Source organism: Cygnus atratus, chromosome 14 (genome assembly GCF_013377495.2).
Source record: "Cygnus atratus isolate AKBS03 ecotype Queensland, Australia chromosome 14, CAtr_DNAZoo_HiC_assembly, whole genome shotgun sequence".
NCBI lineage: Eukaryota > Metazoa > Chordata > Aves > Anseriformes > Anatidae > Cygnus > Cygnus atratus.
In genome coordinates, this window is record NC_066375.1 from 1250974 (window position 1) to 1275172 (window position 24199).

General features: G+C 54.4%; 1 protein-coding gene across 2 annotated transcripts in view; it reads right to left on the bottom strand.

Annotated features, from left to right (window-relative positions):
- ARHGAP26 (Rho GTPase activating protein 26) overlaps positions 1 to 24199 on the bottom strand; it is a 132054-nt gene that overhangs the window by 17397 nt on the left and 90458 nt on the right. For both annotated transcript variants that reach the window (XM_035560602.2, XM_035560603.2), the window contains exons 19-20: positions 17615 to 17753; positions 12146 to 12299 (exon numbers count right to left, since the gene is read on the bottom strand). In XM_035560602.2, coding sequence (XP_035416495.1) covers positions 12146 to 12299; positions 17615 to 17753 — 293 coding nt within the window. The remainder of the gene's footprint in view (positions 1 to 12145; positions 12300 to 17614; positions 17754 to 24199) is intronic.

A 24199-nucleotide genomic window follows, 5' to 3' on the forward strand; every position in this document is an offset into this window, starting at 1 on the left:
TCAGTTTGCGAGAAGCACCCTTAGATATTCCCAGAGCAAATCACATAAACAGAGCAGTGCAGTTCAAAAGCAGAAACTTCTGAAAGGTCTCTTGGGAGGCAGCTCTGCAAAAAGCTGCAGAGAGCAGAAGGGAGGTTGGAAAGAGCTGCAGAGAAGCCTGGGGAGAGGAGCCTGTGAAGAGGCTGTCTGTCTGTCCATCTGCGACGGCCCGCACACCCTGTACAGGCAATACCGTCCCCAGGAGTATGCTCCAGTTAACTCCAAAGATGCGGATTCAAAGCAACCACATACTTTATTCCTGCTGAGAAAAGGAAGATAGGTTTCTGCGTGCATTAGCGAAAAGGAGGCTTAACCTGACAAATTATCTTTGTTGTAATGGATGACCATGTAGAAACTATTTTGACGTATGACTGCTGGTTCACATGGGGCTAGCCACAAAACTGGAGACTTTCTTTATAAGAATATTTGGCCAAATTTTCAAGTTCAATTTGTGGAAAGTTTCTAGTCTAGGAGCCAACTCAAAACTGAAAGAGCTAAAGCTTTGAAAAGTTGTTATGCCAAAGTCTTGGGCAAATGAAAAGCCAACACAGCAGAAAAACAGATAAACCATCCATCTTCGACCTTTCCCTCCTGCGAGCCCAAAGCAACAAGCCCACGGAGCAGAGACGCTGGGAAAGCTGGCGTCCTTTCAGCGCTGGACTTTTCCTCTCGACCAAGCAGCCTTAAATATCTCTCCTCAAATGAAAGTTTGTAATTTCCCTCTGCCCTCCCAAAACAAGATGACTGCTCTTGTGGCCTACAGGCATCTTTCTTTTACACATATCTTAAAATACTTCATGGAAGCATACAAATGCTTCTAAAATAAATCCAGGATTATTTAAACACGACATAGGAAAGAATTATGAAATACATACGTATAAATATACATGCGTGTGTGTGTATTAGATATACGCAAGTTCTAAAACGTATTGCCATCAGCAACTAGGCCTCCACCACATTTATCTGTGGAGTCTACTGAGTATACTGCTTGTATTTTTCATGAAACGGGTTTGAAGATGTTTGCCAGACCCTTGAATCACTGCAGTTTATGGAGCTTTCTAACTGCAGGCAGAATCTGTGACTCCCAAGTTAAAGCTGCTTTGCAAAAAACAAACACACAGACACCCTTATAACAGTCTGAACCAAAAAAAATAAGTAAGTCATGAGATACTTGGAATATTATGTCATCTGGAATAAGCCAAGCAGCAGACTGGGAACTTGAGGATCTGTTCTCAAGTAAGAACACCAGGAGATCCGCGTTCCTCTTTGGAACGGTAAATGACCCCTGCTCCCCCTGAGCCGAGGCAGACCCCACGGCCCAGCCACGCAGCGCCGTGCCCCAGGGGCCGTCTGCCCAAATCCCCCACCCAACCCACAGACATGGGGTGGGCACAGGGCAGTGCCACCGGCCCCGGTGCTGCTGCGGAGGATGAAGCAGGGAGCACACGGTGCCGCTGCTCACCGGGGCTCCGTGCCAGCCCTGGCCGGGTCGGGGCCCACCCCGCGGTGCCGCCCGGTGAGCCTCCGCAGAGACCTCCTCGCTTCCCGGCGCAAAGCCCCACAGCCCGCTTTTGCTGCCGTGTCCCTACCCTCGCTCTCCTCGTGTTGCAGTACTTCCCGTGACTCCAAACAGGAGGGAACCAACGCTTGTTTGGGCTCACTTCACCCCAGATCCCCACCAGATGCCGTACGCAGGTTTCTGCCGTCCCGCCCGGGGACCCGCAGCGCCAGGCGGTGCCCACCTCGGAGAGCCTTCCTCCCCCAGCTGCTCATCTGCAGGGCCGTCAGCGGCCTCCCACGGGCTCTTCCCCCATCCACGAGCAGTGTGGTGGTGCCTTGCAACTCCGTCAGAAGAGACGCGAACCGCACCAGGAGGTGCTGAGGGAGAAAAGCTGCGATAATTGCGCACCGTGGCACCGCCTGGACGGGCGCGCTGTGAGCAGCCACCTCCCTGCCGGCTGGGACAGCAGCTCCGTGTCACCGCAGCCCCGCGGGGACCAGGCAGGCCGAGTGTAAAAGCCCAGTCCCAGCCTGCAACTGCAGACAGGACAGGTCCGATGTCTTAAATTTAGATACGTCTCTTCACGATGAGCTACCATTATGAGATTTTACCTAATCCCTTTAAAACGCCATTTTTTGGTTCGCACAATCAGAAGATCCGCCCCTCGCGGCCGGCCCTGGTGATTAAAACCCCGATCAGGCAGAAGCCCAGGGCGTAGCGCATGGTGGGGCTGCCGGGGCTGGCACGGAGCCGCTCGGCCGGGAGCCGCTTCCTTCGCCCAGGGCAGTGCCGCAGGTCGGCACCACGCACCGGCTCCGGTCCTCTTCCAGACCTAAAGTGGGGCTGAATGCCGGGGTGGGGGAGAGCGGGTAAGCACACGGGTTTCACAGGGACAGCTCTGCTTGACTGAGAAGAAAATTTCTCGAACAAAAGCCCCAGAGATGCCATTCCAGAGAGACATTCCCCAAGTGGCTGACAGGAAGGCAGGATGAGGGTGGGACCCGCCTCGGTGCCTTCTGCACCTCCAGCTGCCATTATTCTTCACAAATATAAACAACGGGAGCAGAAGAAAGCAGAGCCACAAAAGCCTCTGCAAAACAACTGCAACTGAGCACGAGACAGGAACTGCAGAGGTCACGCAGGTTAAGGGCTCATTTCTGACACACCACAGCCCCCCCCCGGATGGAGGACGGACGGACGGACGGGCGGACACGGCACGGCAGCCGCCTGCCCCTGTCCCCGGGTGGCTGCCACTTCCCTGCGCCGTCCCGCGTGTCCCCAGGCACAGGCAGTGACCTGCAGCCAGCCCCGAGCCGCAGCCCCTCATCAGCCCGTGCCCATGGGGATGTGCAGGCGTTCCTCTGCCCGCCACTTTCTGCCTGGTTTTACACTAATCTGCGTTTTCTTTTTTCATTTTGAAGCCATTGCGCAGTTTGTACCTCCTAACCTCTGTCCATCCTTCTGAAGCAGCATGGGGTAATTAATATATGGAAAATTCAGCCTGAGATCATGAAGCGCGTTGGTGCTGCACTTCACTTACATCATTTGACCAAAGGGGTTATTTCAGAAATATTCTGACCGGTACGCCTGACCCAAGAAACGAAGAAGGAAACCGAAGCTCAAGAACTTCCCGGCTGGTCGCTGCTCCGAGGCTGAGCCTCTCCCACGGCCCCGCACCGCAGCGCTCGCCCTGCCCCAGCAAGGGGGCACAGGGAGCTCCCCTCCAACCTGAGCACAGGGAGGGCTTTGAAAAGCACAAGAGGAGCAAACAACTCGAAGGCACTCAGCAGCACCTGCACCTTTCTGCCCACCTGCATGTGCCAGGATGAGCGTGGCTTCCAGCACCCAAGTGCTGCGAGGTCCCCGCGGCGCCGCGCTCTGCCCATGGGTCCCTGCTCTCTCAGCTGCCTCCGCTGCAGCCACGCCACCTCCAGCGGTGCAGGAGATGGAGGGCACACAGCCTGACACCATCCCGCCTCCAGCACAGGACAGCATTGCCGAGAAAGGACCGCTGGGCTTTAACCCGTGCAAATTTGACCTGCAAGTCTGAAATGGGAAAATAAAATCCTGTATTGGTGTTTCCAGAGCGGTGGTTTGCAGCTCACAGCCCAGGGCTAACGGGGCTTTGCAGCTAATGCAGGATTTGTTTGTACAATCTCAGCAGGATGCTGCAGTAGGTAGTGCAAGTGAGTAGAAAAGGGGGAAGAGGCCTTTGATGCGGATGTTACTGATGGCTCCCAAAGCCCTACGAGGACCGGGGTGCGCTGACCAGGGCAGTACCAGCCTGCGCGGAGCCCTGGGGGCCTGCGTGCAAACCTGTGGGGCACGACCCTCTCAGCACACGTTTTGCTCCTTATTACCCTGAGCAGAAGAACCCAGCTGACAGGGATGTCAAATCTTTTTGCCAAGTCAGCCAGATACTATCTGATGAGTACACCAGTTGGTTATTAACCATCGTCATTCACTTTTCAAAGGTGTGAATATGCAGCAGTGACTAACGAACATCTCCTGAGCAAGACCAGCCGGTTTTGCTGCACCCCAGCGACTCATCCGACACCCGTGTTGGGATTAGTGACTTCGGTAACTTCAGACATTTTCCTAGCCTGAAACCGAACACCCCTGAGCAGCTGCAATTCCAGCGCCGCTGCCGACCCGGTGCGCTAAGGGTGGGATTTGCGTTTGGGCTGCAGGTCGCAGCGCAGCACGCAGGGCACAGGGAAGAGCGCTGCTGCTGCTGGCTGCCGCGCCTCGGGCAAGCACCCGGCCTCTTTTCACCCAGCTAGGCACGCGGCATAGCATATCGCCCTTATCTGTAAAAAAAAACACAAATGAAACTAAAACGCAGCTGAGCAATCTAAGAGTCTCAACTGGAAAGGCAGAAATGACAGCATTTTGTGGCAGCAGCAGACGTGAGGACTGTCACCGCCTAACCACCGGTTACCGCTGCAGCCACGAGAAAGCTCTGCTTTGACAGGCCTGCGCCGGCTTACAAATGTTTCAAAGCTCTGTGGTTTATAGGAAATAAATCCATTCTCGTGGGCAGTTTTCTCCCACCTCACACCTTCGGCTGGCTTAGAGGCAGGGCTGCGGGGCCGTGGCGGCTCCGCTGGGCGCAGCGCTCCTGCAGCACGCGCACACACAACCTCTTCACCGCGGCCTCGTCAGGCGCTGCTCGGAAAACGAAACGGCCCTGGCTCGCAGCTCCTCTGCTGTGAATGAAATAAAAGCTGTAAAGAGTTCCTGGGCATTCACAGCCCGCAAGTACCTCCCCTCTGTGCGCCTTCTGGGGGGTCCTTCCACAAATAAAAGAAGGCTCTTCTCGCTGCCAGCTTCACACGGCATCCAGAAACCGAGTTTCCCTCCTCTGGAATCACTGACCGGCGCCGGCCTCCGCTGCCCTTCACACCTGGCTGGTCTTACTGCTGGTAACGTGGTGGCACAGCTCCCGGGGGAGGAAGGATTTGTTCTGACAATAGCTTGACTAATGAAGCACAGCACAGAACGAGTTCACTTCTCTCCTGTTACTGACGACTTCACAAAAGTTCAAACAAATCCAGACAGCCCCCAGCCCCTATTTTTGCTGCAGCTATCTGCCTTCTGACCAAGTACAGGCAGCAGAGCTGCCGAATAAGGCTGGGTCACATTTATGTACTTATTTTTCAGAGCGGAAAAAGTGACTTAAATTCTGCAAGGACCCAGCAGCATTTACAGATCTATTTACTTCTTGGGTGTTTTTGCTTACGTGTGTTACAACTGGTAATTGCTAAGCTGTTTGCATTTTTAGGAGTTTATTTATTCCAGCAAGTACCACCTTATGCCATTCAATACGCCCATGATGCTTGTGGCTCTCAGGCCTTTCGTTTTTGGGAAGGGAAGGAGAAATGTAGTTCAAGTTTTAACTGGGACGCCTAATGAAGATTTATTCTGGTCTTGTAAATCAGAAGCACATGGGAGTAGCCTCTCCCCCTTACACTGACTGGGCTATTTTTTTCATGACCACTGGACCTTAGATCTGCTCCTCATTTCTTTCCATATCCGCAGAGGGCAAGAAATAGCCATACTTGGTCAATAATAAAATAAAATAAAATGCAAACAGACATGTGACGACTAAATCCAAGTTTCCCAAAGCTATCATCTCCCTAAGGCCGGAGTCCCCAGGGCAAAGAAGGTACAGGATCACTCGGCCACCACACCTCCCCAAGGCACGCTCCTACTGGGCCCTAACACAGGAACTCATCCGCACGCCCTGCTCAGCCCAACCCCACGGACATCAGCTTTGTTGGCGAAACCACTCCAGGAGAAACCCCCGTGCCCTGAATAATCCTTACAGACCTCAAAAACCCGCTGCCCTTAGGTCCTTTAGAAACAAGCGAGCAAGAAAATAAACACAATTATTCCATTTTGAGGGAGCAGCGGAGTACACTTCCTTCGTCAAGTAATTTTTCTTTCAACATCCATTATTTTTGACTTGGTTCGCACATAAAAAGCCGATTCCACGAGCAATTGGTAAAGGCGTTGATATTGTGAAGGGAGCTCTCTGTAATTATCACCCTGACGCAAACCGAGTGCACGCGGACAGGCACGCGAACCCTAATAAGGGTGTGAAAGGTGCCAAGCCATGAACTCCAAAGCTGAGGAACAAGTCAGCTGCTGTGAAGTGCTCATAAAGCCCCCCTTTGGCCGCATGGCCACGGCAGGGACAGCCACCCCTCGGGGACGGCCACCGTGGCAGCCCAGCAGCCGCTCCGGCACTGCACGATGCCGCATCCTCCGAGGGAAAGCCCGAAGGATTAAAGGATGCACTGCCTAGGCACGAGGGCCTTAAGGCAACTCTAATTCTGGCGTTTCCTTGTGCGTGCAGCCAAGTTCCCAGCCCAGGGGATCCCGTCCCATGCCCTGCTGCGCAGATGGCTTCTCAGGTTTTTAGAAAAGCAAAGCAAAGCCGGGAGGATCCTCCCGCGGGCAGGGCTGAGCCTCCCGAGGCCGAGGCAAGGAGGCTGCTGGCTGCGCCACCCCCGAGCTCCGTGCCTGGTATTTTTGGAGACATCCCCGCACGCAACCGGCAGCGCCGTCCCGCCCCACAGAAAAATGTGTATTTTTGCGCCTGCTCTGCACAGGTAAAAAACCTCCTGCCACACCTCCTGCGGCTCCCCGCCGGCTCTAATCGCCGCCGCAGTTCCTGCTCGTCTCGTCAGGCTTCGTGGCTTCCCCCAGGCTCCCCCCAGGGCCCCCAGTCCCACGCTCAGCCTCCACCCTCAGCCGCCGGCAGCCCCAGCCGCAGCCTCCGCGCTCCCTGTGTGGGGGCCCTAAGCCAAGGGGTCTTCTCCACGGCTCTCCCGATTCACCAGGCAGCATTTCTGAGCGCCCGGCCTTGCCTTGGAGACCTCGTGTTTGGCTGCTGCAGCCAGGCTCGCCCTGAGCTGCCATGCCAGCAGACAGGGAGCTGGCGTGGGAGGGATGCCCAGAGCGGCCGAGGCGCGTGAGGACAGCCTCTCCCTGCCCCCCTCCAGCGCCCGCCAGAAATGGCTGGAGCTACGGTGTCCCTCCGAAAGGACAGCCTCACAGAGCCGCTCTAAAATTAGCCCTGAGATTGAATTGCCCTGTCACCACTCGGAGAGCCGGGGAGCCACGTGCTGCTTGCGGTGCTCCAAGGAGAGCACCAGGCACGGCACGGCATGGCACAGCACGGCATGGCACAGAATGGTCCCCCCCAGGGCTGGGGACAGAGCAGGGGCACTGCTGTGGGATGCCTGGGGGCCAGGGCGAGCACCACCCGGCCTAGCTGGGAGTTCCGGGTGCTCTCCCACCCGCCCCGACCATCCTGCGTGCTTCGGATGCAAATCGCCCCTTCTGAGAGAAAAGGCAGAAGCCTCCTGGATATCGTTTGCATGCTCCTACTTCTGAGCAGGCCGACGACTTCATGAAGTCGCAATGCAAAAATCCAGCCCATCTAGTTACGGGGCGAAAAGTCATCTGGCCTCACCCCACCTTCAAAACTGTCACGCACAAGAAGAAATTACGATGAGAGAACAGACCGAAACCCTCGCTATTCCATCCAATGCACATCTCCGGTGTGTATTACCAGGCCACCAGAGCAAGGTGCTGGCTTTTAAGGACTTGAAAAAAAAGAAACATTCTTAAGTCTTATGTGCTTTGTGATCACACAATGTTTGAAAACTTTCCCCGTTTCAGCTAAAGTATATATCCATGCTAGAAATACAGGCTTTTCTGGCTTTTGTTTTGTCATGTTTCCTAAGGAAGAAGTTCTCTGCAATGGCGAGGGTAAAGAAAATCAGTGCCTATTTAAAAGAAATATTTAAAAATCCCCATGTGGGGCGTTGGTGGCAGCAGACAGCCAGCTCTGGTCCCTCGTGCCCGCCGCCGCAGCGACAGCTCCTGGCAGGGGACAGCAGCCCTGCTGACTCACCAGTACAACTCCCGCCCAGAGCAGTTTTTCCATAAAAATACAACCAGCCCTAATAAATAAACGCATTCCCATCGTAAAACCCTGATTGGTGCCTGGGAAGGAAGAGCCTTTGCCCTGCAGCAAAACAATTTCCCTCCTGGCTCGTGATGGAGTGCCAGGACTGAGGAAGGCAAACCTGAAAACGAGCGAGTTCCCCCGGCCGAAGGACAGCGGTGGCACGCAGAGCGCCTCCCACGCGTGCTGCTCTCACAGCGCCCGACGCGGCCGCCCGGCCCCGCTCACGTGCAGAGATCCGGGAGAGCAGCAGGAGCCGGGAGGGATCCCTGGGAGGATCTGAGAAGCAGGAGCTGGGCTCGGCCCCGCGTGGAGCAGAGCTGAGCTATGCACCAGCATCTGCCGGCGAGCCGAGAAGCTTTGTAGACAAAGCTCAGACAAACTTCTCTACTTCCACAGACGGCGTTCAAAATTTTTAACATCACACACTGTAAGGTCACAGGGTATATCGAATGTATCAGTGCTCACTGCAGCAAAACTAAAACAAGACATCCCCCAAACTTGCAGCCTTAACGTCTTTGCTCCAGCAAGCCTTGCGCTGAGATCAGCAGGAGCTTCACAGACTTATTTTGACATGAACATCAGCCTGCACAATAAGAAGCTCGAACTTCCAACCAACACAGCTCCTCTCCTGGCAGCACCCCGAGAGCTTATGCAGACACTGAGCAGCGTGCCCTGATGCTCTGAGGGGCTGGGTGCCCACCACGACGACACGAGGGCCAGAGACATGTCAGTGACTAAGGGCACCAAACCCGTCCACCTCCCAGCAGCAGAACAGAGCAAAAGGCCCTGGTCCACGATGGCCTGCACGGAAGCATCCGTTTCACCGGTAATTTCAGACACCAAAAAAAAGAAGGAAAAAAAAAAAAAGAAGAAATTCAATTCTGGTCTGGGTTAGTTTTTAATTTACTAACCTTTGCTGTTGTCACTTTAGGGAAGGAAGCACCAAATCCAGGATTCCTTTTTTACTAGTACTCTCAATGAGTTCCTTGTTCAGAAAGAAATCCTTTTTTCTTTAAAGAAGGAAAGCGGGGCTTCCCGGCCTGCTCACACCTGGAATTTTACAGCTCCGCAGCTGCAGGGCTTGAATTCTTGAATTCTGCCAGCACCGCGAGCTGCTCCAGTCGTGGGCCGGGCAGCTCCTCCTGAGCGGGTCCCGAGATGGGACAGCCCTGGCCCGTGGCCAAAAGCTTACAGAAAATGGTGAAGAATGCAGGAAAAAACCAAACTCCTGAAGCTGTGCTCAACGATGGGTCTCACGGGACTGGCAGAGGGTTTGGCAGGGTTTTTGAAGGGGCACGGAGAGCAAGGCACCCTGACACGCTCCCTGATGCCGGGCACCCTCATTGTGGGTCCGGTAATTACAGGGGAGCACTGGAAACCCTCGCACGGCAGTAAGAGATAATAGCAACCGGCTTCAGTGCACAGAGCTGCCCAAGGCTTTGCAAAGCCGAAATTACCCAGCTGGTTAAAGAAACAGGGACGGCTTTATACAGGCATTATTTGTGCAGCGCCGCAGGGCAGCAAGGACAACGCCGCCGGGACACTGGCACCATTCAGGCAGCGTGCCCCGACCCCGAGAGCGCAGCCCGGGCACAGCCGCAGGGAAACGCGCTGCTCGCCGCGCTCCTGCCCCGGCAGCACTCCTCCTCTTCCTCCTCCTTCTCACCACTCCCCATCAGCACCCGCACGGGGCAGAGGCGTGAAGCAGAGGAGCCCTGCACCTCCGTGGGCCGGGCACGGGGATCACCGCTGCCACCGCTCCGACCGCGGCTGGGGGTGACCCCGGTGACCGCCCCAGGCAGAGCAACCCCAACCATCACCCGGCCCGCAGCCCTGGTGTGGAACCAAAACCACTCGCGCCAAGCCCTTACTTGTCTGAAAACGCGTGCTCCCTCCCCAGCGCCGAGCAAGCCCGGCAGCCTCCCTGCACTCGCTGCTCTCCCCGGTCCCCCCCAAACGCCGCGTGGGGGCTGAGCACCATTAGCTGGCTCGAGCCAGCTACAAATAAACACGTGGAAACGATCTGGGTATGTTTAACCACCACGGCACTGCAGAGGAAATATAGCAATCAAATTTTCATGGGACTACAAATTAGGTTAAAAGCAAATATTTAAAGACAAACTAATGCGTTTCAGCAAACATTAAAACCCAGGAGCACAGATAAGTATGAGAACAGCATGGGCTCGTGCGGAGCAGACTCGGGTTGATGGGTAAGCAGGCACAGAGGCTGAAGAGACATCTATACGTAGCATTAAAAGAGAATAAAATGAAGTCAAACGCTTCATTTCTCATCGAAAGATTGGATTAAAGACATTTGATTTACATAATTGGGATTATAGAGAAGAAAACATTTGCTTTGAGGTATTCACTTTAGACTTACTTTTTAACCTTTAGCTCGACCTTGACTAAAAGCTTGCACATTTCTGTGTGTGCAGTCACTGGATGTAAGGAAAAATACCAAATGCCACAAACTTTGCCAGAGGCAGAAGTGCTGCCAGGGCTACCCTGCTAGGCACCGTTTCACTTTGCACAAGTGTTAAGGCCCCTTATGGGCAGCAAGCAAATGGTTCTGCTCCAGTCCGCTCACGTAGCTCTGGGTGACAGCAAGACGCCTCCGCTCCCCAGAGCCCCACACAGCCTGAACTGGTTCATTCCGCTGAGCTTCTTTACAACTTTCTTTAAAAAATAAGTTATTAGGAAGAGCAACTCCTGGAATTTGAAAAACTGCAAATCTGGCAAACAATTCCTAGAAAGTCACAACGAGACTCGGGCTCACAAACGTTGCTGCAATAATTTTCTTCCCTTGGAGGACAAATAAACTAAAAACATCCTGTTGGGGGCAACGGCATGTGACCGACCCCCAGGGCTTCCACCAGCAGCACAGGCACGAGACCCGCGCATCCCGACTCAGTTCACGGCACACAACTCGCGGCCTTACCGCGGCTCCTGCCCCGCGGGCGCCGTTTCACCCGCCCAGCGTCCTGCCAGGTGGGTTCGGCTTACACGAGGTCGGCTGGGTTGCTCGCAGGGTTTTAGTGGCAGCAGTGGTGATGGGAAAGAGATGGAGCTGATGGGCGAAAGCCAGAGCCCTCCTCCGCCCAGACACTGCCAATGTGCACCTACCTTTGCCCGTCCCAGCGCTGTGGGGCTGAGCCCCCCCTGTGGGGCGCGGGAGCTGCACCCCAGACCCCAACCCCGTCCCCTCCCATCAACCAGAGGGACCACGGCCAGGGTCACCGGCCCACCCGGCACCAGCACCGGCACTTCACCGTCTCCACGGGTAGCCAGGAGAAAGCTGCTCAGACCAAGCGCTCACCGCGTGCCCTCAGGGGGCTGGGGGCTTGCCCAGCTAGGTGGGAGGGGGCCACGCATGCAGCCCGTGGGGGGACATGGAGGGAGGAAGGCCTCCCCTCACCGCCAAGGTTGCTGCGCACCACTGCCGCCGGCGGCGCAGCAGGGCCGATCCTGCCGGCCGATCCCCGGGGCCCGCGACGGCTGCCGGGGATCTGGGCAGATCTTCACGTGTGCGGGAGGGGAGGGAGGTTCTGTGGGAAAATGCGCCGGGGCCCAGCAGGGCCGCGGCAGGAAGGAAATTCCCCGCAGCAGAGCGGCCACTGGTGCGAGGGCTCGGCTGTGTCAAGTCCAGGGGACTTCATAAATAACTCGGCCGTCCCCAGGGAGTCATTGCTAAGGTCGCTATTTTTTCCCTTGAACTTTCCAGATGAAGGAAGCAATAGCAGAAGCAATGGCACAGATTTGGCTGGAGATCAACTGTACTGACAACAGTCATAGGATTTAACTCAGAAGAAAAGTCCTTTGTGTTTGCTGGAGTTATCTCCAGATGGGTCAAGCAGTTCAAACAGCAACGCGGAGCTCTGCTTGAAAAATATCCCGCGTGCTCAAAATAACCAGGGCTGAGCTCACCAGCAGATCTAACCCGCAGCCACTAATCCCACCACTTAGGCAGAGTTAAAAATGCAGGACACATGCTAGGCGGCCATTAAAAATTAAAATGTTAAATTGTATTCTTCCACATACTGCTGGGATTCAGAGTAAGAAACAGCCCTGATTAAAGATTAAGGACAGAGAGCCTATAAAACACTAATTACTACCGTACTTACAGTGAATTTGGCCTGTTGGGTTTAATTACTTCTAGTTCAAGATCACTTGAGTTCAGGTTGGGCTGGGGAGAGCTGTTGGAGTTGAGGAAGCTGTTTGCATTTGAGGATACGACGGATTCCAGGCTGGAGTTGATGATACTGTTCCTATTCTCCTCTGAAAAACACCAAAACCCAAAAATCATCAGACACCACACATAGCTGCTATTGCTTAAAAAAGAGCATACAGCTGCGAAGGCATATGGCATTCCTATTAATAATCCCTGCCCTACTGTAAATAAGGCAGTATCCTACCAGATCCCCAACGGCAGGCAGTTAGTTTACAGTCAAATTTTCTGTACGTTGTACATCAATATACAATTATTGCACCAGTTATTTTTTTTATTGATGCAAGTACATTTTAAATTAATAATATTTTAAAGAAAATATGTTTTTGTTTGTTTGTTTGTTTTTCTTAAGGCATTAATATTTTATATTCCCAAAGACTTCCAAAGTGCTACATAACCCGAAAAAAAATTAGAATGCAAACTACATAGAGGAAGGAATGTCTCTGTGACTGAAATCGGCGACCACAGGGCCGAACGTTTGTGTGACAGAGCAGGATAACATTTTAGAAGGAGGAAAGGACAGATCACCCAGTTAAAGTTTTTCTCAGCAAAGCAATGCTTCAGCCTAGGACGTGACAATAACTACTATCAGTCTCTTCTGGCCAGGCCCAGCATCACAAAGCAGCATTGTTACAAACAGGGCTGAGGAGGAAGGGGAAAGGGTCTCCACTCTGCCTCGGTGCAGCTGCTCTGAGCGCTCCCAGCTCCGGCCCCGTGGCTCAGCCCCGGCTCTGCACCGGCCGTGGCACAGCACTGCACGGACACCGGCTGCACCGTGCCCGCCGAGACGTGGGCACCTCCCTGCCGCCAGCCGGGAGGTTTCTTGGAGTTTCTCCTTTCCCTTCATCATGCTCTGCTACGAGACTTCCCCCCTTATCCGTGTAACTTCGGCACCGAGATGTGGAAACGTTACGTATCCCAGACCAACCTCCGGCAGCATGGGTCCCCTCCTCAGCTCTGCACTGAATTACCCCAAATCACATTAATTCATTTTTGTAAGGTACCTTTTCCATATAAGCAGCAATTGTAGTTGTAATTGGGAGAAGCAATTATCATCACCGAAGGCACGGAAAGCAGCTCTATTGCAGAGAACTGCTCCTTCTGTGATGATGTTTTCCTGAAAGACAGGCACCCGCTGGAAAACACACTGAGTGCTACTTTAATGATTAATCTTTCAGAGAAATTATTTTTCCTGTGCACACTAATATGATCAAATTGCTGCTGAAAAGCACGTAGTAATAAAGAACCTCTCATTCTCAATCCCTTCAAATTATACGTCTGCTTGCATTAGAAGGCCAACACGCAACACTCGTCTATATCCTGTGCACGTTTAAAGAAGGATAAACAGCGTAAGAGGAACCCCTGAGCTATGTGGGTAGTTAAGACTGAAGACCCAGCAGAGAGAAACCCCTCACATTTCTGTGAAATAGCTTGGAAGCAGTGCTGTCTCAGGGACAGAGGAGCGTGGCATTGTGTAAGCCCTTTGCCACCGTTTCAAGGAAAAAAGATTACATGAGCAAAAGGTTCGTGGGTGCCAGGGCGAGGAGCAAAGTCTAACGCTCCTCGTCACGTTCGCTCCCCAGGGTCACTGAGTTCTCCTGGTTCCTGGGCAAAATCAGAGCGCTTGCAGGCAGCAAGGGGGCCCAAACTCAGCCCAGGTGATCTTCCAAAGATTAGACAAAGCCCAGGATGTGATATTTCTGTCGATCGATGTTAACAGGTTCCTGAAATTGCATGTCATTAATCTTGATCTCCAACAAGCTGACAGGGGAGCAGGTATCTCAAACACTTCTCTGTCCCCTCCGCTGGTCCTGTGATGCACCCAGCTGGATTTTTTTTCCAGCCTGCCACCGTCTGTGGTGTTAAAAGGAAAATACAGACGACCTCTTCAGCGATGAGTCATACAGCGGATCAAACAACGAGCCGTGCTTTCCCTAAACCACGTCAGAAAAGCTCACAAACAAGAGAGATTTCCCCGGAGTGCTGAATTTAAAGATATTTTTTGGCCCACAGTTCCCGGCCAGCTCCAGCAGCAGGTAATGGGTTTGGGGCCGGAGGGCTGTGCAGGTGGAGGAGCCCAGCTCGTGGAGCTCCCTGTCTGCCCTGCCTCGGCTGGTATAGTGACAGGGGTGCAAGGACGGGTGGAAGGAGAACACCAGCTTGCGCAGTGGCTGAGTGCAAGCCACACGGGGCAGCACGGTGTCTGGACACCAGACAGCAGGTCCCCGCACACCAGCATCTCCAAAACCAGGTGTCTGAAGGAAAAACTGTTGCTTCCACTCCAGCACCCTGGGGAGCTCAGGGCAAGGCTGCACCAGGGCAAAGAAGCTGGTTCTGCGTGGCAGCACCACCGCCAGGAGCCGTGCACCACATGCAGCCCAAACACCGCTCGCTCGCATCAACGGGGGTGAGGCATCATGCTTACAAGAAGCTTCTGCCCCCCAGTTGTGCTGAGGGAGGTATAAACCCTCTGTGGCGGAAAAGATTATCCAGAAGATAAGAAGAAGCAAAAGTGAAGAAAAGCAGAGGCTGAACTCTCCAAACGTTGGCTGGGGGACAGAGCAGCCAGCAGACGAAATAAGAGAGAAATCCACCTGCCGAAGGACCTAAAAAACCCCAAAAGGCCAATCCACATCAGTCCTTGATCTTTGCACCCGACAGTGCAGGTTTCTAAGCCGGTCTGTGCCTGGCAGGCCCTGGCTGTGTGCCGACAGCACTCCCGACACCGGCCCCGCCGCAGCCCCGGCAGCGCAGAGCTGTGCCCTGCAGCGCCTTCGGCCACGACGTCCGGTTGTTTCCAAACATTTTCTGCCCAAGGCTGAAGTCCGAAAATAAGCTCTGTAAGCCTAACAAATCAGTGTCAATTGCCTGTGTAATCTCAGACGCAGCTACCAGCCAACATTGAATTAAAGTCGCTATCAGCCAAGGAACTGGAAGTGTTTCATCTGCAGAGGATGGGAGATGAATGGCAGAATCGGAAACCATGCCTTTATTTTATTTCCTCCTTTTTAAAAGGCTGAGATTGTGTTTTGCTTCATGATTTTAACAGCTTAAGCGAAGGATTCTTTGCTTAATTTGTCCTTATTGCTCCAGGAGCAGGACAGCCAAGCTGCCGCAGCACCGCCGAGGCAGAGGAGCCGCTCCGCAAACCACCCGTGCCCAGGTCCCACCTTGCCAGGTGCCAGAGCAGCGACCTGTGGCTGGGAACCCAGCTCTAGGGCACCTTGATAACCCTCACAGGGACCACAGAAGGGATGACAAAAGCACTCTGCATAACAAAACACGAGCAAAGTGCCAAAACACCGCTTACAAGGAAAAACTGATACGGAGCAAAGTGGTGTATTCCTGTGTTAACCCTGCTTGTTTCACAATATCCACTCGGTTCCTGGGTCACACTTGACCCAGGTCAGTTGTAGGCAAAAATGTGAGCATTTAACAGCAAAAAAAAAATCGTTATAATTATCTAATCTACTCCCTTGCGTGATCCTGTGTGTTGAACATGATAATTTCTGCGTTACGCATAGCTTTGTATGATGAATCTCAGTGAAAGTTTTAGAAAGGTATTTTACTTCAAAGAACAGATTTCAAATAATGGAAAATTCACTGCCCCACTTATCTCCTTCTCATGGCTAAATTGCCCTCGGTATTAAAAAATGTGCACTCTGCTTCAGTTCTGAACACGCCTAGCTGCAGCTTCGAGCTCTTAGATCTCACCGTGCCCCTGTTTCACAGAGCAGACTCCTGCGGCCGGTACCCCTGGTGTGTTCAGGGCTCCTGAGCCCCCTCCACCTCTTCTGACACAGATTTCCAGGCACGGGCACCCAGCTGCGCGCCCCTCCTGTGCGGAGCAGCTCTCCGCGGGGCGGGCAGAGCAGGCGGCTCAGGCACAAACCCCAGCCAGAGAGCGAACCTCTGAACACCAGCAACACAGCTGCAAACACAGCTGGCGCTGGGAAGGATCGGCGCTTGCCAAATAACCCCAGGCACCTTGCTGCATTTAAGGACGGTTAGGACAAATCCTGCAAGCCTGCATGGCTGGAAAGCTGCCCCCGCTCATCCCGTGATGCGCGAGCGACCCGCACTCCCACAGCCCTCTCACCGCCTTTCAGACCGTGAGCAGCTGTGGCCAGGAGCAGGAAGAACTGTGCTGTTTGGGAGCCCCAAAAGCAGGGCTCTTTCTGTGTCCCAGCTCTGGACAGGGGCAGCGTCTGCTGCTTCTCCTCGGCTGCCCTGGCTCCAGCTGCTGCCCCAGCCCTCGTGCTTCAGCCCACAAACACAGGAGACTACAGACCGTCAGGAGGAAAGCTGAGAAAATATTGCTTCTCATGAGGGTAAATAGCTACAGAAATAAATAAACGAACTCGGTTCCTCTTCCAGGCAAGCTGAGGACAGTACACGAAGGACCTGGCAGCCAGGTGACTCCAGCATCTACCAAACATCTGCTGAGTTATCAGCAAATAAACTAATTAGGCTGAAATTTTCCAAAAGCAGATGCTGATATTCAGGGTTCCACTGACAGCTGTGGTACACGCTATTTCCAGCGTACATGACGGTACCACCACCGCTTCCTAAATCCACACGTGTTGTTATGACATCCTCCAAAATGGGAGCGCGTGGACCTTAATGGGAACTCAATCAGAGGCAGGGAAGCCCCAGTGTTTGGAGAGTCAGAAAAGCAAACAGCAGCCTCTCTGCTACGTTGCAGTTTTCAGCGAGGGGGCGAGGGGCTCACGCCAGCCTCGTGCTGCTCACTCACCGCCCAGGTGAGCCCCGGGCAGTGCCCGCTGCCAGCCCGGCTCCTGCCCCTGCTGCAGCATGGGGATGGCCAGGGACAGAACAACGTGAGGCAGCAGCGTGCGACGGGAGGGCACGCTGACTCCTTCACCTAAGTGTCTGGAGCCAATTAGTGACAGAACTGGAAAGACAATCTCAACATTTTTAAACCGCCGTGGTACCTAATCCGCAGAAAAATGCAGAGCCTCCTGGCTGAGCTTGTTGTGTCTGTAAAAGGAAAAGCGCCTGTGGGCGCCCAGAGAGGATCGTCTGCAGAGGGTACGGGCTCTGCCCCACACACTGCAGCGCCTCGGCAGCTGGGGACCGCGGGGACGGGGGACGTGAGGCGGGGAAGGCTCCGGGGGACGGGGCAGCAACGCTACACCGCGCCAACACAGCCCCCGAGCCCTGCTTTCAGCCTGGGATGCCAGGCAGTCTTTGCACTCCCTATCAACACGATAGCGCAGGAAACTGAGGCCCTATCCTCTTACAGGATGCATCTTTCATCGACACCAACGCAGCTGCGTTTCGTGGCGCAGGAATTACCAGCTGGCAGTGACCGTTAGGGCAGAGGCGGCCGTGCGGCACTTACGCTTCTCGTTGGGCTGCGCCGTGTGGAAGAGGGTCAGGGGCCGCTCGCTGCACGAGGGAGGCTTCGAGTCCGTGCTCTTCTTGCGAGATAGCAGCAGCTGTGAGTTCGACGGCGGGGTCTCCGGCACAGTGTTAAATATCTGTTAAAAATAATAAACAAGTTTCCTTGGCATCACCCGCTCGGGCAGAACAGCTCTCCACCTGCCTGGTCTGCAGCGCCCCGCTGTCACACCAAGGAGCAGCATCGACAGAAGACCCACAAAACAAGTAACATTTGGGTACAATTTCCGAAATTCTACGTTTCCACCCTGTTTGCACTCTTGCGGAATTGGATTGACCCTGGTACTATGGTAGGCTTTTTAGTTTTCAAGGCTCTGCGGTGCCCTTGCAGGTGTTGGTGGGAGAGTGCCCAAGGGAGGAACAACCAGTGTGCGCCTGTCCTTGCCACAGGCTCGGCGCCCAGTGATGCAAACCAGCTTGGGAAAGTCTTCCCAGCTTCCAGCCACAGCTGTCAGAAAACTGAGTAATCACATTTTTCTCAAGGGGATGGAATTTTTAAACTGCATGAACCTAATGAGCAGCAGTTCTGTTTGTCATTGATATTTGGTTATTTATTGTTTTTCTGTAACCCCGGGCTCAGACGACATCAGTGTTCAACGCCAGTTCTTCCAAGGTCTCCCTTTGCAAGAATGTCTGAGACACCATCCTTCTGAGTCTTTTCTGGCCATGTCCGGCACCGCCAGAGGTACCCGGGGCTGCCTGGTGCTGAGTGGCACTGCTGGCGTTTGCCAAAAGGAGAACTGCTCCTGAGAGCCGCCCACTGCCCTGTGCCACGGTGGGTGCTGCCCCAGCAGGCAGCAGAGAGCTGCAAGATGCCGCTCACCAGCCAGAGCGAGCCGCTGCCAGGAGCTAATTGCTTTGTTTCGTGTAACGGCAACATAATCCTCAGGCACACATGAGTAAACCCCCCGTGCTGCTTCTCACAAATGAATGCTAAATTGCCAAGATGCTTTAGCCAAATATTGGAATGTCACATCTCTCCCAAAGAGCACGGAGAGGCAGGCACGGCCCCTTGTATAAAAACTAACAGACTGTTCTCAGCAAATCCGACACCTCGTGGTGGAGGGCACCTCGAAAAGCGCTCCAGGCAGCCCTCCTGGTCGGGGGTGCTCGCTGCTCGAGCTCCGCGCGGGTTTGGAGCCCTGGCGCTGCGTGAGGCAGAGGAAGCAGAGAGGAGTCGCCACGCACGGCTCCTCGCAGGCCCCGACACCGGCACCCCTAAAGCGAGCACTGGAGGCTGTACGTAGCTGGACACGCCGCAGACAGATGGACGGATTATGTAGCGCTGCGGCCGACCTTCCTGCCGGGGAAGGAGAGCCCCGCTGATCTCATTCGCACATTCCTCCCGGGCCCACGGATCACCCCGAGCACAACCAGCCCGAGCCGTGCTTTCTGCACGCAGCCCCGCTCGCTTCCACCGCGCCTGCTCTGCCGAGCCTGCCCGTGGCCGTCCCTGCCCCGTGGGAGGCCGGGGACTGGTGGCAGCCCAGGCGCCCGGGCCCGGTGCCGTTTGCTTGCCAGGCTGTGCCGCCAGGCAGCTGCTGGGCTCCAGGGGCCCGGCCCCGCTGCTCGGCCCCGAGGCCGGAGCCGTTCCCTCCGTGCTGGGCAGGGTGCGGGACGCTCGGCAGCGGGCACCTCGCCCGCCAGCACCCTGCTCTCCAGGCCCAGAACGGCCACTTTCTGCTATTAAATGCTTTTCAGATTGCTTGGGAAAATGACGAAATATATAATCAAAGCAAATAAACATGTTCACTTATGAATTGCATCTCACGGCACATTTGAAATTAAACTTCCAGGTTTTTGTTTCCTCTTTTTGGTCTTCAATCAGAGAAGGTATATCTGCATTAAAATTACAAACTCAGTGCCTAAAACCAGCCTCAGCTTATAAGGAGCTTGTGTTGCTCAAAGCAGCCGCATGAAACAGTCCAACTGAAAAGCTTCAGCATGTGATATCTTACACCCTCCAACCTACCACAACCAACTCTATTTCAGTTACAGTGTCTGACCAGCCCAAATATTCACCCTACAGACAGCCCACACCTCCCCTTGTGCCTGCAGTCGTGGAGACACGGAGATGCTGCTCCAGCAGGGCAGGGACCGGCACCCGGAGCCGTGTCCTGCGTGACACTGCCCTCACCGCCTCCCCTCCGCCGCCCTTCCCAGCGCGGGCTTTGATGTGCTCGCGCTCCACTCGAAGCGCTCGGTTTATAGCCTCCACTTCACTCACTGACGCAACTGCAATTGTAAAGGCTCGGTAAATATGCTGCTTCCTGCTACCTTATAAACTTCTTTTATTAAGCCACGAGGTCTTTTATGCCTCTTGTGCAGCAAAGATTAAAGCCCTGAGGGCTGCACCAGCCTGCTGTCCTGGGCTGGCATGGCTGGACATGGCTGGGCACTGCAGGACATGGCTGGGCACGGCTGGACATGGCTGGGCACTGCAGGACACGGCAGGACATGGCAGGACACGGCAGGACACAGTAGGACACAGCAGAAGCACCACTGCTCTGCTGCCTGGGGAGGGCAGGGCTTGGAGCGATGCCGCTCGGTGGCAGTGGCACGGCGCTGCCTCCTGACGAAGCAGGAGTGCCCCAATTTCTCCGGGATGCTTTCCAGCCCCAGATCTCCCGCTGCTCCATGCCCACCCTCCCGCCTCACCTCAGAGGGGGCACGCCGGAGGCGGCAGGCCCCGCAGGCTGGCAGGGCCGGGAGGGCAGCCCCACCGCAGCCCCCCAGCGCCGCCGGGCGCGGAGGCGCAGCAGAGGCAGGGCTGTGCCAAGCGGCCCCTCGGCCACCTCGGGGCGGCACGCGGCACCCCGGCTGCATTTAACTGCTCACGATAGGGAAAAGCCAGTAAATAGCTCCATTTTAAAAAGCACCAGCGCTTATTTTGAAGGTCCATGGAGGGAGGAGTCTGAGGACTCAGAGAGCAGTAAGATAAATAGCTCGTTCTCGAAGTGACTTGGCCAGCGCTACGCGCCCGGAAACTGCGCCGGCCTCCTCGGCAGCAAAGGAAACCCCCCCCCCCGGCAGCCTCAAAAACTCCCGCTCCACTTCCCCCAGCCGAGGCATCGCTCGCATAAAAACTCCACTCTTCTTCACCAGAAAGTTTGTCAGGTTTGTTTCAGTCTTTAATTTAACGAGACTCAGCGAGACGTGTTCCTCACTGTGCATACCCGTGTTATAACTCTCCCCGTCCCAGAGTCCAATTAACGGAGAGAGAGAGGCAGCTTAACGGTCAGACGGGGAGAGGAGCAGCCAGGATTCATAAATCACATTTACAGCCCTGTGCTCGCTCTGTCTGATGCAAGTGGTAACTTCGCTGCTCCACAGCCACCGAAGGGCCGGGAACCGGCAGCACCCCGAGCACCGGGAGCGGGAGGCTTTCGGAGCAGCCCCCACCTCCGAACGAAACCAGCCAAGTGCTGTTAAATCCTCTGCTCCGCGGCTGCTCCAGAGGACGAGGAATCTGCCCGCTGACCTCATTATCTGGAGCTGGTTATAAACGACGGCTTCGCAGTGCTGATGACGGCTCCCGAGGAAGCAGTCCCCAGGCACACGCGGGGTCAGCGCGCTGCGGAGGACTTCGGGTGCTGGGCACCCGCTACCCTGATCTCTGTGAGATGGAGAAGCGCCATGCCCGCTTATTACGAAGAAGCTGAAAAAGGGGCAGGTTGGGATTCCTTCCCAGGTCAGAGCACGATACCAGAGCACACAGACGCAGCCCCCAGCCCCTGCTCCGGCCGGTGGCACCGACTCGCTCCAGGAGCTGGCAGAGCCGGGAGCTGCCGCGGCGCTCAAAACGGAGGTGGGACGAACTTCATTCGAGGGCAACTCAAACTGCGGCCAACAGCATCGCTAAAAATTGTTGCTAATTAGAGAAAGAATAAAATAAAGATGAGGTGCTGAGGGCTTTGACTTTGGTATTAATTCTTACCACTTAGTAAGGCTAGCGTTTGGGTCTGTGCAAGTCCCTGCAAAGGCTGGTCTCTCATTTGTCATCACTACCGTGTGCAGAAACAATTCAGCTGGTGAATCTTTTGTTTGAAGGGAACATCATCAAGACAGTATAGCGATGTCTTAATCTTGTAACACTTCAGAACAATGGCCTTTTCCGGAGAGCTATACAAATAAAAGCTTTGGAAAATAAAATGGATGGACAGCCACAATTTTCAGAAAATTAAATGCCACCAGATGTAATAATATTTCAATATTGCTTTCTGCTAACATTTAATTTTTAAGTCAATTTATTGTTATTTTAGAAATATAGTGGTAAATAGCACTCTCTTCAGTAACTAATAATACACAGCATCCTTATTTTTTTTTTAGAAGACACACTCTTGGTTTGCTTGTCATGGCAACACCCGGAGCCATAGGAGAAAAATCATTTCATCCATTTAAAAATATACCACCAGTGTGTATTTTATATCACACTATGCTAGCGTGCTGTATTCACACACAGAGAAAAGGCTGACAATCACTAACGGAGACACCTTGCTAAGGAACAACTCCAGGCTTTGTCCATTTGCTGGGTGGTGCGGGGCAGGCGAGCACCGGGCACGTTTGCTCTGGTTCAGCTTTTCCAGGGTTCCCGTTTGCTCTGTTACAGCATCTGGCATGCAAATGGTGCAGCCGCTAGGATATTTTGTCCCCTCCCCAAGCCCTGACTCTACACCATCCCAACGCTATTCCACACTTCCAGCAGCTCTGGTGTCAGTACAGCCCCTGGGAAATAACCCGAAGTGCAACAGTTCCCACTGACAGCTGCAATTATAGAGATAAACGCAAGGCCTGCGATAACTTCATGCGCAGAGACCTTCTCAAGGAGAACACGTCTGAGAAGCCCTACAAACAGTCTGGGTTTATTGGTGCCATTGCGAGCCTAACGAACAAGTTGGATCCAAGACCTGGAAACCTGTAAAATCCCCAGAAACGATTCAACTTTTTGGAATACACACAGAGCTTAACGGCCTGTGTCAGAGGCTCTGGCAACCCGGAGCAAGCCGTAATTCCCCAGTCGTTCCGGGAAGCCTCACAAAGACACCGTTTTGCTGATTACGATTCCAAACTGCGCCTCGCTCCCGAGACGCACCGAGACACCAGCCGGGGGCACGGTGCGGGCAGCACCAGCTCTCGTTAACGGCACTGACGTGGGACCATCGCTGCCACGTCCGGCACCGCCCGCCTCTGCTACTCCTGTGCCTTTGAGATGGATGGTATTCCCCATGGATAACCCCAGGGGGAGGGTGAGCTACATGTGGGGTTACTGCAGATGCACCGCAGTGAGCAGAGCAGGGCGACTGCCTCCCCTGAGACCTTCCCCACGGCCCCAGCGATCAGATAAGCCTGCTGGAGGGGCTGTAAACAAGCTGCCAGCAGTTACTCAGACCAAGCGATGTCATCACCAAGCTTGTTTTTTTTTTTTTCTTCTCTTTTTTTTTGGTTACACAATGACGACAGTAATTTGAACAGGAGAGGCATCCCACTTACCTGAGGGAAATATAATGTAATACCAGACAGTTGCTGATTGCCAGGAACCATTCAAATCAATTACGTTTTCCCTGCGAATGCACTTAATCATAAACAGTGTCTGTGAGTCACCAGTGTAAAACAATACAAAGCACCAGCAGCACCAGCACAGAGGACTTGCATATTGCTAATCACCTACAGCAGCTCCTGGGGGGAAGCTTCAGTGAGTTCCAATCAATTCAAATTAAGGAATACACTGAAACGAAACAGTCCTAAAGAGGGAGCCGAACCAGCACCGACACTGAATTTAAAAGAGATTTTCCTCCCAGTAGTTGCCTCTTGCTGTCTCCCTTCTTCTTGGGATCATTTCCCAAGAGCCCTCGAGAAATGAGGACAGGGGTCCACAGACATTCTGCACGCAGCATCCTGGTGCCAAGGGGTACCTGTGCCGCTGTGCAGGCGGTGTGGGCAGTGCAGGCAGGGCACCATCCTGCACCACCAGCACCCGCTGCACGGGAGCAGCCGGGGTGCACGGACAGCACGCGCCGCATTCGCCCCCCCGCAGTTCAGTGGCGACGAAAAGCACGTAACCGAGCCGCAGCTTCCCCCTCCCGCTGGTGCCGTAAATTACTCCTAAGGCAGGGTAATCGTGGCAGCGCTCGGGAACCCTGCGACATCAGGTGTAATCCTGCTGCTGAGCGGAGATGAGCACTGCAGCCCACACAGACACGACCATTGCAGAAATCTGTCATCGATTCCTGCAGATGCCAGCTGATGGCAGGAGACTCGGTTCAGGCAGAACAAGGATCAATGGCTGACGACCTGTCCCTCTAGGGACCCCCGGAGCTCAGCGAGGAACAGGGCCACAAGCGCCCTGGCTGCGATGCCGCGCTGCTCGGGATGCTGGCAGCGCAGCATCACCACCAAGAGCTGGGCACGGCGGCGAGGTTTCCCTGGGCCACTGCAGGGCCATCACGGAAGGACAGAGACGGCCACCGAGGGCCAGCACGAGGTTTTGTGCCAGGTTTGTGCCTTGCCCACAACCCCAGGTTCGTTG